The 17,007-nt window shown below is 35.2% G+C and overlaps 1 protein-coding gene across 7 annotated transcripts in view; it reads right to left on the bottom strand.

The window, feature by feature from the left end:
• The window catches only part of ZEB2 (zinc finger E-box binding homeobox 2), a 172,043-nt gene that overhangs the window by 3,664 nt on the left and 151,372 nt on the right, over window positions 1-17,007 (bottom strand). For 6 of the 7 annotated variants that reach the window (XM_014073606.2, XM_014073620.2, XM_014073585.2 and 3 more), the window contains one exon: window positions 13,077-13,257. In XM_014073606.2, the coding sequence (XP_013929081.2) occupies window positions 13,077-13,257 (181 nt within the window). Of the gene's footprint in view, window positions 1-4,932; window positions 4,948-13,076; window positions 13,258-17,007 lie in introns of all 7 variants that reach the window. The other variant, XM_014073636.2, reaches the window with a different exon arrangement.

Below are 17,007 nucleotides of genomic sequence, written 5' to 3'. Positions count from 1 at the left end.
TCTGCAACAAAGGTATTGATAAATACCTGATTTTATTTAAAATCTTCATATTTCATATTTCTTCTTAATGAATTATAAACACATGACTACAAACCAGGAATATGGTTACTCTTCCCAATTCATTTTTTTCATACAACTTGCAATTTTGAGGGTTATATGCATCAGGATTATGATTATATTAAAATAATATCAGGTTTCAGGTGATTCCAAGTGCTGAATCTCAGATAAGGTCTTGAAAGTCACTATGAGCACAAAGATCTCAAAATTGCAATAAGATTATACTAAAATTAATCTAACATTTAAAATAATTATAATTATTATCCAAATGAAGGCTTTACAGTGTTCTGCAGTGAATTGGGAAAAGCAAATGCAATATAAATATTTTTAATGGAGAAATACTAATTTTTACAATGTTAAAATGCATGTTTTGTGTGTGATTGATTGTACTTGAAGAGAAGCTGCACAAAATACCTACAGCTATGTGGTGCTTAGCCATTATAAGTTTAATAATAATGATGATTAAACTATTGTTTAAAAAAGGAAAGGCACCTTCTTAACAAAATGCTATTGTGTCAAAATGAGGATATATCTAGGGTAACATCACCATGCAAATGCTACAATCGCTTGCTTGTGCCATAATTTACCCACCTGTACAAGCTATCATTTGTATGATGATATGATGGACATATCATCATTTGCCTCCCTGATCACCGATGAGAAAAAGCAGTTGGAAGAACAAAAACAATGCCACCTCCCTCAAACTGAAGCCAGCTCATGGTAAAAAGCCAGAAAAAAGAATGATATGCATAGCGCTAGGTTGTACTTAGGATTTCTCATCTAGCTTGGAATATTTTTGTGATTGTGCTTGGGATTTTTCCAATTTAACTGTAGGGATTTTCATTGAAAATTTTCAGCTCATGCTCAGCTTTTTGCCTCCAGAAATTGTGTGGCATTCTATTGCTAGAGGTTTTTAAGAAGAGATTGGACAACTATTTGTATGAAGTGGTATAGGGTTTCCTACTTGAGAAGAGGGTTGGACTAGAAGACCTCCAAGGTCCCTCCCAACTCTATTATTGTTATTTTTGCTAGTGGACATGTTTGTTGAAAAAAATGCTATGAAGAACGACAGTATTTGGTATGTAGGGATCCACGTTATTCATCAATGCAGTGTGGACAACCCAGAGCATGGATATGACATATTTCTAAAAATAATGAACCCCACAACTAAGGGATTTTGATTTCATCCCAGCTGCCTTGGGTCAATATTCTCTCCCATTGATCAGATACAATCTTCTCACTAAAGCAGTGATCCAAATCTATTTCAATGAGGTGCAGAATGATGACAGGGCTTTTTCCATGCCAAGGACATGAACAGAGATTTTTTTTTTATTGCAAATGAGCTGATAGTGCAGAAAGTCCCATGGTCAGGCTTTGAACAAAGCAACATTCTCAGATTTACTGACATTGGCTCTTGATAACCATGGAATACCTTTTACCATCTCAAGAGGCTACTTAATAGGTTTTACTGTTTCGGGTTCTGAGGGATATTAGACTAAGTAATCCTAATGATGCTATAGGTTCTTTGAAACCTTTTTAATTATTGCCTCACACATACATTACATACTGTATATAGCAACTGATTATGGACAGAGAAAGGACTGTACTTTTGAGATGTCAACGAGGAAGCCGTACACCTTCTTTTTTTTAATAAAATCTCACTAACTTCAATAAATAAAATATTTAATTCATGATGTTATATGAGACATAACTGCTCCCATGCAATAATTCTGGAGGAAGCTTTTTGGGAATATTGTGAATATTCTCTTCTATTGGTGGGTAAATATGGTTTGGTCTCAAAACAGATGGATAAATCAACCATAAATTCAACAGGGAATCTCTGAAGATAGCAGACCAAGACAAATCCAGAAAATGTTAGAGAATTTCTGGAAACTAACCATTCAGACAAATCAGCCATTGACAGACTCATAGAAGCAAAGCATAGTTACAACATTCAAAAGAGACAACACAGAGCTATAAAGGAAACAAAAATATCCAAACACAATCCCTCTAACAGCCAAACCCAGATAAACAGGGATTAACACCAGACAAACAATCAAGCAGAAAACCATACCAAATCAAGGATCGACCAAAGATAAAACCCCACTCCACCAATCCTGGCAGGGCAGGGTTTAAACAGGGAGCAAACCCCATACTCACTAACACAAATGTTATCAAGCTGAGTAATGAAATGTCTGCAGCCAAACAACCAGGCTCAAAGAGCACCAAGGACTTCGCAATAAGAGGCTTTTATATATTAGAACCTCTTTTTTTCTAGACTAGGTAAGAAACACTTGGTTTCTCCAACAGTCAGTAGCTATTCATCATCTCATTATTATTTTTTCTCAAACTATGCTGTTTTATTTCCAGGACTAGCTTTCCTTCCCCTTTCCTTTCCTATCTTCCCTGCACATACTTTTCCAATACCCAAATGAACATCCTATGTTGATTTTCTCAGACCATTAACTCATTGGAAAAGTTCTTAGAACATAAACTGCTGTTTTCATCTTACAGTTTCTAATTCTGATTATCTTTCCCTTAGAACTAAACCTTCTGACCAATTACGACAGGTTCTTCTGAAAACACAGGTAACCATGATCGCATGTGGTAATGCCACATCTTTAGCATGTGAACAGGCTGGACATACTGCCCATATTGGCTGCAGTATATGTAAGCATAAACTGTAGCAGATGTACATGGTAATTTTCAGAACACATACGGCACAATTTGAGCTTATACCTAGAGCTTACCGTACTTGTTCATATTCATAGTCTGATATGATACTCAGTAAGAAGGATTACATCCTTCTCCATGGAAATGCATGCACAGATGCTGAGTTTCAGGCTGGGAAGGGAAGGAGAGAGGGAGGGAGAGAAAAGCACCATCCTTCTCTTGCTGATAACAATCAGTCCATGGCAAGGTGGCCATGCCTATCATTACTATGCCACTAGAACGTGCTGGTTTTCGCTGTGGCGTTACCAGCAAGAACCACTCTAGCCATGAGTTAGTAATGGGAGGCCAGTACTCTCCCCTACAAAATCTGGGCTAAATCTGGGATGCACTGACAGTTTTATATGACTGTCTCAGTACAGAGCTATCTTAGAACACTTGCTAGGTAGCATGTCCTATAAGTAATAAGGACAATAGAGCTCGTGTCAGAGTATAAAACAGAGTGAGAACAGATCATAAGAAAGTAAATGAAATAAGTAACTTTAAGTGCAGGACCAAATCAATTCCTGAAAGGCGTACATTTTTAAAACTGCCCTTATTCAACCAGCAAAACTCCTAAATGATTACAGTAAAACTGCAATTGAGTAAACCTTTAATATTTAAACAAGTATTACGTATATGTTGTGTTTTACTAATTCAGTTGGGACAATATATATATATATGGTTGTAAGTTGATGGCTACCTGCAATTTATTTATTCACACACACACACACACACACACACACACACACACACACACACACACACACACATATAAATTAATTGCAGGTAGTCATCGACTTACAACCATACATTTAATGACTGGCCAAAGTTACAACAGCACTGAAAAAAGTGACTTATGACCAGTTTTCACACTTATGATTACCCATGGTCATGTGATCAAAATTTGGCACTCAACAACTGACATGTATTTATGAGAGTTGCACTGTCTTGAGCACATGTAATCACCATTTGTAATCTTCCCAGCTGTTTTCCAACAAGCAAAGTCAATGGGGGAATCCAGATTCATTTAACAACCACATGGTTCACTTAACAACTGCAGTGATTCACTGAAAAACTGTGGCGAAAAAGGTTGTAAGATGTGACACAATTCGCTTAACCACTGTCTTGCTTATCAATAGAAATTTTGGGTTCCAATGTGGTCATAAGTTGAGGACTATCTGTATACATTCAGAACAGTGTATCAGGATTTATTTTGAGCAAGAGGTAACCTAAATGGAGAGTATCAGACACATTTCTGGGAACATAACTCTAGAATTATAACAGCATAAAGATTTCATAGTTTATAGCATATTTGAAGGACATAATAGGTAGACATGGGTTATGCCAGCAATGCCAACCTGAGTTCTGGCAAGTCCCAGAATTTCTTTGCCAGCATAAACATCTAGCCATGCTGTTTTGGAAATCTGGAAGATACCAAATTAGTGACTTCTCTCATCTGGGCATAGGTATGACAATTGGGACTAGTTGATATACCTGATAATATAGCAAAAGCAGGTGTAAATTGGAATGAAGAACTGTCTTTGCCACCCATACTTTGAGTTGTTTTGGTTGGGTTTTTTTTTTTACTGAATAATAAGGCCTTGGTGGCCCAGGAGGTTTTTAGGGCAAAATCAAAGTGGTATTATATTAATGTGGTTTTTATCTCAATTAATTTTTGGTTGTGCTGTATATTTTTATATAGTTATCCATCCATTTTATATTGCTTTTATAGATGATTGTTATCAAGTTGTGAAAAAGAACTGTTAAATGCATATGGTGGTAATTCTCTAATAAGTGAGCCTTTGACCTATGATCCATTTTCCAACAGTTTTAAGTGGACAAGCTAGTCTCCCTTTTTCTTTTTCCTTTACTTCCTTAGCAACTAGATTGAAGAAGTGTTCTGACTAACTCAAAAGCTTGCTACTTTGAAATATTTCCAATGCAAAGGCATGAAATTATGATCACACAATCAGACTCATGTGAAGCAGATAATTCCAAATCTCCGTTCCATGTGAATTTCATGCCAGCTGCACCCTCAACATCTTGGCAGCAGAATGGATTATTATCGCATTTTTTTTGTTGAAATGGTAACTGATGGACATGTGATAGGAAGAATAGCTTTCACTCCCAAAGACAGCAGGAAAACCAGCCATATTAACTGACCTTAGGTACGACTTCCTAAGATGGAAGGAGAAAGAGAGAAAGAACCAGTTATTTAAAATCTGAACAAGGAATAAAATGTTATTTTTTAAAAAAAGGAAAATCCTCCTAATTTCTTTGAAAACATATGGGCATAAATGCTGGATGACTAGGGAGGGAAGATTTGAAAAAGCAGACAAGGAAAAAAAATGCTGTTGGCGATGTATGTGTTCCTAATGTAAAAGAAATCAGATGAAGAGTTGAATGCTTAGGAGAAGAATGGATGGCTTTCAGGTCAGTGGTGTACTCATAGCTACAGAAAAATGTAGTTTGAAAAGGCCTTATTAGTCCAAGCTCCTGAACCCAAGATACAGTACCTTGAACAACTGAAAGATTCCCCCATCTATCTAGGTATCTTGTTCTACTGTTGGCATGTTCAAGCTTAAGCAAAGCTAGATTGGCAACGAACTGCAGGGGTTTATGTTTTATTATGTCTCAATTTAACCTATTCTCTGTGAAAAAAGATAGATCATTCAATATTTTTAGTTTTTGATGCCTTCACTTTTTTCCCCCTGAGAGATTTATTTGTTCTTTATTCAATCCAGCAGGAGAACTTTAATACAAAAACACTATGCTGCTACATTATCCTTCTTTGTTTTTCTGGTCATCAAACAGAATTAAACCTCTTCTCATTGGATGTTTGGACAATCTGCTCTATGATGGAGATCCCTTTGAAATGATCTGGATGGAATTAATGAAGGGAAATTTTAAAGCTTTTCTTAAGACAATTTCAATAGTATTGAAGCATGCATACATATCTAGATACGTATATGATTCTTGACTAAAAGTATCTTGCTATAGGAAAAATTATATATTTTGACAAAGTTTGTATTGTTCAAATACTTTTGTTGGGGCCTAATGCTGACCTTTAGGTAAGAAATCACCTAATTTATCTTCTTTGTTCTTTTTAAAAGGTCATTATTTTATGGAATAAAAGTTATATTATTGTTCAACTTGTAATACTGCATCACAACCATAAATGAGAAATTATTATATGCTTGACAACTTTTACAAATATTGGTTATGGGTTTTCTTATCGAAAGATACAAGAAATAATTATATCTAATATCTCCCCTCGCGTGAGTGGCAGTTGCTTGAAACTCTCTCTTATCACTCACATGGAACTTTCCCTTCTGCCCCCCTGCTGGCCACCAAGCCAGAAAGATTGGGGACCGCTTATCTAAAGAATCATATTTTCATTTTCAAGTATAGTAACACATCAAAGTCACAAATATAGTCACTGACATGTCTGTCTTTTTAAAAGTTGTGTATTTCCTAATTTTAGTGGTATAAGCATGAGTAGTTTTGGAAAGTGAACAATGTAAGTCAACAATCGAGAAATTCCAGATGCTGAAGGTAGTTTAGGAATCATTTGGCCAAAGGTCTGATTTTCTAAAGGTTTTCTTGAAGCTACTTAGGGATTGGGATGGTAAAAATAGTCCCAGTGGGGATGGTTTAATGGACAGAGTGAAGTGAGGCGATTAAAGGTGCGTTATAAATGCAATTTGGTGTAATTGCAAATACTACACTTACTCTATTATTATTAAAAAGAGAGACTTCCATTTCTGGTATAAATTTCATCAGCTTTAAATTTATTCCAGGAAATTATGTATTATTGAAGTATTAAAAAAAGAAGCCCTCATATTTAAATCTAGTAGCAGAAAATTATCTCCAAACAACATATGATGTTTTATGAATCAAACTCTAAAGAAGGAAAACCCATGAGATGAGAATTCAGAAAGGCAGCAAAAGAAAGCTGATTTGCTATGAAAGCTGAACAGCAATATTTTATTCAACCAGTGAGAAAATAAAAGTGCAAGTTATATCAGCATGAATGCTCTTAAAAAAAACCTGTTGCATGTTTAATAATAATAATAATAATAATAATAATAATAATAATAATAATAATAATAATAATTACAGCCACAGAGATTCTTACCAATCCACTTAAAAAGCAAGATAGAACATATCATGAAACAAGGTAACAAGGCCTCAGAATTCAAATGCATGGCTTATCTATACGTATATATATTTAACTTTACATTTGAAAAAAAATTAGACTAAATGAATTCTATGTAAAGTTTGAAGCTTCATGGGTCATTAGAGGAGCTCTATAAACAAGAGAAGAGTCTTTGTGCCTTAGCTCCAACTCTCTAGAACATCAAACCCCTCAAGGTGAGATGCTCATCCACCCTGTTGGCCTTCTGAAAGAGCCTAAAAACCTGGGTCTGCCAACTGGCTTTTAGAGCCCAATGAGGTCATCCGGCTCTGGAAGTGTTTAGGAGATTAGGAGAAGATCCCACCTCCACCCCATTTATACATGGTCCCTTAGGACCATTTTTTTTGGTCAATCAATCAATCAATATTCTGCAGGTAATACATAGAGAACAGGATTAAAAAAAGATTTTTTCTCTCGTCTTCCTTACAGATAATAACTGCTTAGAACCATGATGGTGAACTTGTGGTACACGTGCCAGAGGTGGCATGCAGAACCCGCTCTGTGGGCATTTGCACTGCCGCTAGTAGCTCTTATGGCACACGCTGGCCAGCTAGTCGTACATGTGCACCTGGCAGCTGGTCTTTGGGTTTCCAGCACTCCAGCATGCACAAAGACCAGCTGCATGCTGGAAACCCAAAGGCCAGGTGGCTGGCACACACATGTGCATCAAACAGCTGGTCTTTGGGTTTCTGGTGCTCTGGCATATGCGTGTGCGCACACTTTTGGGCACTTGGTGGCCCAAAAGGTTCGCCATTACTGGCCTAGAAGATGCAGTTCTGCTGTATCTTTTTCAGGTAATTTCTTCTCTACTTTTCTTAAAGGATACCATATTCATGACTAGTACTAGATCTCTGCATGGTGTTCATGACATTCTGTTCTTCATTCTGCCCTCATCTCATCTGAATAAGATTCAAAGCCCAAAATAAAGCACGTGGCTCAGGTTAGCTCTGTATGAAAGAGCAGAAAATCAATCTTTTTGAAGTCCAAAATTATATGTCCTGGAATCTACTAGGTTTATATCCTGTCTACTTTCCTGAAAATAGCTATTGTATTCTCCAAGTTGTCTGTAGTAAATAGGAATCGCCCTACCTGACCAGTCAGGGCTGCTTTTGTAAGTGAAAAGCTGCTTAATGATTCAGATACAAATCACTGGGTTGTGATGTGTTACTTAGGTAGGTAACTGTGAACCCAACAGCTACTAAAAATTATTTTAATATCTGGGTAGCTTTCTTAGTCTTAGGTGTGAGACTATTTTAACTCCAAGTACCTCTAAAAAAATTAGATATCTACTTTTGACATCTGACCTAAATTCATGGTCATACTGACTCTTGGTTGTCTGGAATTGTTGACTGCTACCAACAGCTCTAATAAAAATTGGCTCTAAATAAGTATCTCTTAAGCTAACAGAAATTGAAATCCTGTGTACTTATGTGAACTTCTGATTCTTGCCTTCTCTTCTCCTGGTATTTTTTTTTTATCCTCCAAGGAAATGGGTTCAAAACAAGAGTATATGTAACTTGTCATATAACTTTCCTTTATAGGCCAGTTATTACATATTGAGGTGCCAAGTCAATGTCAACAGGTTGGACAGCTCACAACCTTTAGTTAAGTTAAGATAATTAGATACTGATCAGCAGTGCTATTTTTTTAACTTTTAGATACATATTAAAATGTTTATTAAAATTTGCAAAGCACCATTGAGGGTTAGAACACCACTGGGTCATTATATAATGTAGCCTAAAGACATGAAACTATGAGAGATTACAATATTGATCATATTTCACTTTAGCATGTGCCCATCATTATCAAGGTAGTAAAACAATTAGGGAGAGAGGAAGGATCCTTACACACTATAGGATTTAAGACATCAAGGTCCATGATCTCATATTTGCTCACTTGTCAAATATTATTGTGGTGCTTTTTCCTGGCTCATGCAGGTTCATACATTATAATACTATCTTGGATATTACTGAAAGCACACCTGTATCATGAAGATATTGGAGAACTGAGTATGGCATAGTAAATTGTTTACTCCATGGTATAAACTTGGAAATTACATGTGATTTCTATGTTTCAATCCAAAAGGGCTTTTGATTTGAATACTCCGAACATATAAGTAATAGATATAATTGGTTACAGCTGATTTTTAGTTTTATGATTTTACTAAAGATGATGAATCACTTTTGTTGACCATTGATCCATATTTTATGCAATTGTGAGCTACCTAGAATCTGACTGAGGCAGCATACTAATTTTACTAAAATAATAACAGTAGAGTAGGAGACAGTCCAAGAACTATAACGTGATGAGGAATTCTAAACAAGACAATTTACAAAAAGATAAATACTAATCCTAAAAATACTTAATAATAATTCAGAAAACTACTTTAATGCTTCTATTTTTAAGTTAATAAATACCATAATGTGGCCAAAGCCTCAAAAATATTTTAGTGCAACTAGCTACCAAAGAAAAAGAGAATTGTATCTTTAGAGAGATCTGCATTTTGGGTTCACTAAGCTAAGTTTGTTATTTGTTACACTCTGGAAAAACCAGGGGGAGGTGAAAACACTAAATGTCCCCCAAAAAGATGAAGAAAGGATAACTATTCAGACATGGAAAGTAAAGGTTAATTGCAGTTCAGGGAGTCTTGCCCTGAACACAGATTGAAATCTCGCATATATATTAGCAGATGAGGCAGCCATTCCATTGTGCAGGCTTTTCCCATAACTTTATCAGTTTAATTTGCAGTTAATTTAACATTTGCAAAGGAGGCCAAAGAAGAAAAAAAAGGCGAGTCACCTTTACATTCTCTTGGAAGTAAACTTCAGATGGATCACTACATAAGGTACATAGTAGAATATCAAGAGCAGCTAATGTTGGTTTGCATGTCTTTCTCCTAATATAGTGAAAAGAACTGAGAGCTGCTGTGGTTATTACTCTTTTCATGTTGCTACCATTACCGCGAGCGACTTGGTCAGAAATGTCCACCAAATGACTTCTGGCTGCAATTCCATACCCTTATCTGAGAAAAAAGCACCCATTTCATCAGTGGGATTTGCTTTTGAATAGGCACGGCAGGACTGGGCTGTTTGTTTGACCAAATCTCTTTTTACTTCCTTTGTAGAATTTAGGATAACATATTTCCTGTAGCTCCCTGATATATGAGGTCTGTAGGCCAAGCAGGTACCTATTCAAAAAATCCAGGATAATTCTTCCACTAAGGAACCTTGACAAAACAGGAAATCAGTCCAGACCTTGCTCCTCAAAAAACTGAGTTGGAAGTACCCCCTCCTCCACTTTTAACTATCTCCTGGTCAGGCTCCAAATATGCATATAGAACTGCTAATGTTTCAAGACATTTTCAGCAAAATTGAAAGGAACTCAAATCCAAATATCCTGCCTTTTTTTCCCCACTGTGCCAAACCTCCAAGATATGTGAACTTCACCTCCCAGAATTTCCTAACCAACATGAAATCCATTTCTCGATAGAGTTTTATTCTTCTAGAATTTAACTCAATGCATTGTTGCTTTTTAACCTCATTTTAAAAATGGGAAAACTAAGCAATATGTATACAGATAGTCATTATATCTTCCTATTATACCCTGAAACACATCCTTTCTAGCTGAAAATTGGATTATATACTTTTTGGTTTTTTTCTGCACAATCTTTTTGCAAATCAAAATGATGTAACATAATTTTTAGCCTATAAAATTCTCAGTCCTTCCACTTTCAACCAATATCTATAGATCTCATGAACGAACAATTTTGCAAAATTCAGCTATATCCCAATATATAACCTGATAATTTTTAATAATAAAGGTTTGGGTTAACAGCAGCAGAAATATAGTAAATACTATTTGCTTGGATGTAATAACATCATTTAGGAGAAGGTAGGTGCAGGAATAAAAATCTTTCAAAATTTCCCATGTCATACAATCTAATACATACTTCCATCTCAATAATGTTTTGTAAAGGAAGTTTATATTTATATACATATAAATGAGCCACACAATGTAATCCACCTTGAATTTTCTCTCATTTATCCCATAAATATAATGTTATTTAAATAAATACCATCTTCTTTAGATGTATATAGGCCAAGGAACATAGCATATCCAATATTGCAATGAATGTTACAGTAAAACAGAGTTTACCTGTCATTTTATAAAGATTTGCAGAGAAACACTGATTTTCTTAAAGAAACTAAGAGGCAACAAAGTATCAATAACTGAATTAATTTACTAGCAATTAGTGTGATTTTAATATGTTGCATTTTTGGCAGGGTTTTTCCCCCCTATTTTTCTTTGAGTTAACAAAATTAACAAGAGCCATACCCAAAAGTTGCATTGAAAGAACAGGATTAGAGTATTTTCATATCAAGCATTTATATACTTTACAGCTAACTATTCAAGAGCAGTAATTTCTAAGATGATAAGCTGTCAACAGTGAGGAAAGGCATTAATAGATTAGATTGGAGGGATTGCTAACCCTTATGATGAATTAAAGTTGGTGAGTGCCACCAGCTTCACATTCCAGTGCAGTTGGGAAATAAAAAAGTAATATTTGCTGGACTGTATTCTCAAATGGAAACCCATTCTATGTTAGCAAATAATGCAGGAAAGACCAATGAGGATATTTACAGATGCAGACTTTCATAAACTAAAGTAAAAGATTGTTTAGAGGAATAGAAAATCATATATAATAAAATCACTTATTCAAGAGAAATGTATCCTGATTTTTATTAATAAACAGGAGATCTGTGCTGCAAAGCACAAAAAGATATTTTGATGTTTTTCTTCATATTTAAAATATAGAATGTAGTGGTTCTTTTCTTTGCAAACTTCTTTTTTTACTGACAGTAGAATAAACACCATTACTGTGAAAAATTATCTCAGCTTTTCAGGAACATGTGTTCCTTTGTTTAAGCCATCTTTCTCCAAATAGTTTCTCAGATGAAATGAGATTAAAATATCCAGAAATCCCAAAGTTTGGTCATGTTGGTTGGGGTTCTGAAATTTGTAGTCCTAATACTTCTGGAAGAAACCAAATGGAAGAAAGCTAAATAAATCTTCTAGAATGACTATGTCTGTCTATCTGTCTTTGCATTAAAAGAATATATAACATATATTTTAAAAGCAGTTTCCAATGTCAATCATCTTTCTTTAGTTTACTATTCCTAAATTACTAATAATGAATAATTCTCAAGATCCAAATTTTGTATAATTTTCTCCATATCTGTAAAATACTGTATAATCTACTAAATATTTCTGAATTTTAATATAAGATCTGGGACTTTTGTCTATATCTATAGGTGTATATTTTATGTATGTGTTACGGATAACACGTGTTATTACGTTTATTTTTAGATTGCTATTCCATAATAACTTCCAGCTTTTCACAAAAGATAATGATAATATCCTTATTTTCTCACAACGTTCTGTAATCAGACCTTTTTTTCACATGGAGGCCATTCACTGTGGCTCTGTGCAGTAGTTAAGTGCACACAACCTAGCAGAGCAATTTTAAGAAAACCTCCTGAAAGCAGTCATATTGTGAGGAATTATTCCTTAGAAAATAACAACTATACTTAACAATATATATTTTATATGACTGATATGAAAGAAATGGTGCAGAAGCAAAAAAAAAAAAACAACACACTTCTAAAACAGAAGCCCCTCTTGACTCTAAAAATTTAGCCTTGTCTGTGTTAATGCACAATTGCACATGCTTATTTGTTTAGAAAGAATATATTTCATGATCTATATACCTACCAATAATCATTTTCCTGAACACAGATGACTATTAAGAATTTAGCTATTGTTGGCTAAATTCTGACTAGCTATTTCTTCACTAGGCATTCATTCAACTTTCTGCCCATTTTGAGATTATACAGGCTGTCCTAGTCAATGGATTCCTTTTTTCTAGGTTGTTCATTTTTTAATTGTTCAATCAGCTTTAAACATGTTTTTTTAGAACTGAACAATGGAAGGAAATGGAGAGCTGCAATAAGCAATGAGCATCATTTTGTTCCATACCTTTGCTGCATTTTATTCTGTAGACCTACCTATACTGTTAAATCTTGTCTCTATATATTGCAATCATCCATACCTGTGTGCTCATATTTGTGTCGCAGAAGGGAACTGCTTTTCTGGAATGTCTTGTCACATAAGTCACATGCGTACATGCCACTTTCTGTCTTCTTGATCTTCTTTCGGGACAAGCAGGAGTCAGAGTCTGTCAAGTCATCAAGACCTGACATGTAATCTGGTGTTCCATCAAGCAATTCTCCCTGTGAAACAACCACATGTTTTGTAAAAAATCACTGTTTCCATTTTTCTTTTTCTTATGTTCTTATCACATGTTAATCACAGCCTATCTTTATAACTGGTTCACAGTTGCAACTTTTTCAAAATGTGGAACCATATCCTAAAGAACACATTTCTTGGGAAAACTCTGCAAACCTATTTGTACATTCTGTTAAATGCCAGTGCTCCATAAATGTATCACAGTTCTGCTGATGATGATCTTAAAGATGGAATGGCAGAATTTTTTTAAAAGAAAAAAAATCCTCTTTTGATTGCAAATCCCAGCAGCAACCTTTATAGTTGTTTCAGAAGATCAAGAGATTCTTCCAAACAATTTGAAAGGTGACATTGAAGGTTAGAAGAAGAAAGAATGAATTCCTTCAAGGAAAAGATTACCTAAGTTGTGCCCTTTACAAATAGACAAGTACCTTCACATTCATAGAAGGACATGCTTGGATCAAACTAGATATGCTTTGCTTGTCTCCTGAATCTGAATACACTGTATATAACACGGGGCTTCCAAAGAATCATATTTTTCCTATAATATTTAGAAATACTTGGTTACAATACGGTGGTGACATTTATTTCCTGCTGTCTCTTCCTACCTTTAAAGTTTGTAAATGGGTATATATAAACCAATATTGTGATATCACAAAGAAGATAATAATATTACAAAGAAGAGTGAAGAATCTAACAAGATACATAGGCCTACATCACTGAAGAGTTTCATTTTCAAGTGGCAGCTAGGCTCTATTGACTTTCCCATAGGCTGGCATGCAATCGCTCTCTCCCTGTAGTGAACTAGAAGGATATGGCAATAACGGTATAGTAGCTAAGATAGCAGTGCGGTCAAATGCCAAGAGTAATTTGAGATTCTAGTGTCTGATATTATGAAATGGTATGTCTTTGCCGTGGGAGAGAACAGAAAATCGTTATCAGAGACCATCTGTAACTGACAAATCAAAAACAGTCAATTCCACGTATTTCTTTGGGATTTATTCCTGTGAAAAGTGACAATGATCAAAATATAATGTAATACTTTGTCGTACGACCACAGATATCAACACTGAATGAGCACCTTTTGGAGATGAGAATTGGGAGAGAAGAAGGAAATGCAAGTAACTCATTTTTCTTGTTCCTTATCCTCCATTCCTTCGTTTTCAGAGACAGACAAGCAAGATCACAGATTTCTATTCTTTTGAACATGTTCTGGTTCAAAGAACAAATCAATGAGTTCACAAGAGGGCTACAAAGATATGAGGGGACAGTAATTGTGATTCCTCTACATCTCACTCTATAGCAATTCTGAAATATACAAAGCAGACAAAATAATATATTTCAGAACGTACCAGGGTCATATTTTACATGGACTATATCTTGAATTCTGGTATTCAGATTGCTATGAGAAACCTGGAGAGCAAGGTTTTCAAAATAATTGTGCATGTAAGGCCGCCTTCAATAAGTAATAAACAATATTTCATTTTTTTTATATCCTACTCTCAAACTCTTTGAAATTAAAACGAGCATTACTACAACTACACATCTATGGCTTTAACATCATTTATATTTCAGGGGTAATTTTTCAAAGTAACTGGAATTATGGAATGCCAGAGTGGATCCGAATCTTATAAAAAATGCAAACTTTAACTTTAGATTTGTGTTAAATCCTAGAAATACAGTCTTCGGGTTATTGTCAATATCCTGAAAAATTAACAGATAGGTCCATATATCAAGTGAAGCTTAAATTTGTGTTTCTGAAACAGTTCTACTAGTGAGATAAAGTAATATGTATGTAACTGCTCAAGAAGGAAAACAAACAGGTTTAAGCTTCATTTCATATATGGACCTGTTAATTTTTCAGGATATTGACATTAACTTCATAGCATGATTTTTAGCTTTGCAGATAGTATTTTATTTTGCAAAAAAGCTTTGAGCGTGAGTTTTAAAATATAAACTCATGCCATATTTGTGTATATGTGGTGTGTGTGTGTGTGTACACCCATGCATGGACATGCACACACAAGTTAGAACTACATTAGTGGTGGGTTGCTGCGAGTACAGCCCGGTTCAGCCATATTGGTAGTGGCCGGGAGCAGCTGAGAGCATACCTGTATGGTGGCTTGTTTGGCCCGCCCACCCGCGCTCTATAGACTGTTTTTATGCCAAAAGGCATACTGCACATGCATGCACAGTGTGCGGTCCCTGCATGCACCCCAACAAGTAGCTGGGTGTCACAGGGGCAGTTGATTGCGCATGCATGCGCAGCGCACATCACACATGTGCCCAGCACATGTCATGCTTGTGCATGGACAGACCACAATCAGTGTACCGGTAGCAACACTAAGAGCAACCCACCATTGAGCTACATAGATTGTTTTGCACATGTGCATACACATACACGCTGTAAAAGTTAAAACACGTTTAACTGAATTTTACATTTAGGTACAAAATATTATTATGCAATCCATTTACATGTATGTCTCCCTTCTAAAGGCCTTGAGCTACAATTTTATATTTAATTTTGTAATTTGAAATTGGGAATATTAATAACACTTTTTATCAATGCACTGTCTATGTTAAAACAGCCTTCAGCATTAAGCAGTAATGAATGTGGATCAGTGAATTATTAAATTTCTTTATATTTATTTTGTCTTGATCCAAAGAGAGTACAAAATTGCATGATAACATACATTTCCATTTGCTATCAGACAGTTCAGTTTCTTGTACAAATTTATATCAGAATATATTAAATAACCTTAAACACATTTGAAAAGAGGGCAGATATACTATAAATTGGAATAGTGAAACATTCCATTGTGCTACTTATGTTCCTATTGTCCAAAGAGAGATTATGGTCTATAACATTAAGCTATATCTGATTTTTACATTTGAAAATAGAAAACATATTTAGTGGTATGTCAAAGTATTAATGGAACCTAATGGATTTTATAGGAAAGTCTGTCTGTTTGTCTGTCTGCTTATGTACCAATATACCATACCTCCTACCTATGAAAGAATTTCATTTGATCAAAATACCATATTTCTACATTTGCTATTTCTAAACAATTAAAAACAATGTTCACGGATACAGTGTATGCTTGTTCTGAATGCCCTGGGTTAGTTTTCATCATCTGAAGTTAAAGACAGATCTTGTAGTAGATAATGGGGAAGCTTCCTACTTGAAACCTAGATAGTAGCTATTAAAGTAGAAGAAGTAGATGTGATCTATGAGCCAGTTTCCTATTACTACCTAGAGTTTATAAAACAACATCCTAATTGAAGATTTAATCTTTTTTGAAGATGGCAAATTATTAGATCCTTCTGTGTAAATGAAGACAATGACAGATGTTCCTTAAATACTGGAATTTGTTTAGAGTCTTTTCCAAAAGGTCCGTGGGACAGGATGAGTGGGTGGCACAGAGATATGTGAAAAATGGAATAGGTGAGATGAAAGTAAGTCTGGTTTGAGGATCTTCATAAACCTTTTAATAGCTTTATAAAGATTAGTCAGAACCCATTATAAAGAGCTTATTGCTGTATTATCATTGCCACATAATTCTCTGAGAAATTCTAAGGACCGTGGTGAACACTTTACCAATGAAGCCATAGAATGGGGGTTTGGGGGGGGGCAGGGATAGGTTGGGGGCAAGGTGTCACTCAGGGTTATATTTATTTTACATAGAGAAATATTATTTCTCTCAGCAGCCTTTTCTTTGCCACTACAAGCTTACTAG

This window comes from Thamnophis sirtalis, unplaced genomic scaffold (genome assembly GCF_051295495.1).
Source record: "Thamnophis sirtalis isolate CommonGarterSnake01/CBP01778 unplaced genomic scaffold, rThaSir2_p1.2 scaffold_1, whole genome shotgun sequence".
In the NCBI taxonomy this organism is placed as follows: domain Eukaryota; kingdom Metazoa; phylum Chordata; class Lepidosauria; order Squamata; family Natricidae; genus Thamnophis; species Thamnophis sirtalis.
Note: the sequence above shows the minus strand (reverse complement) of the source record. Positions and strands in the feature narration are given on the sequence as shown.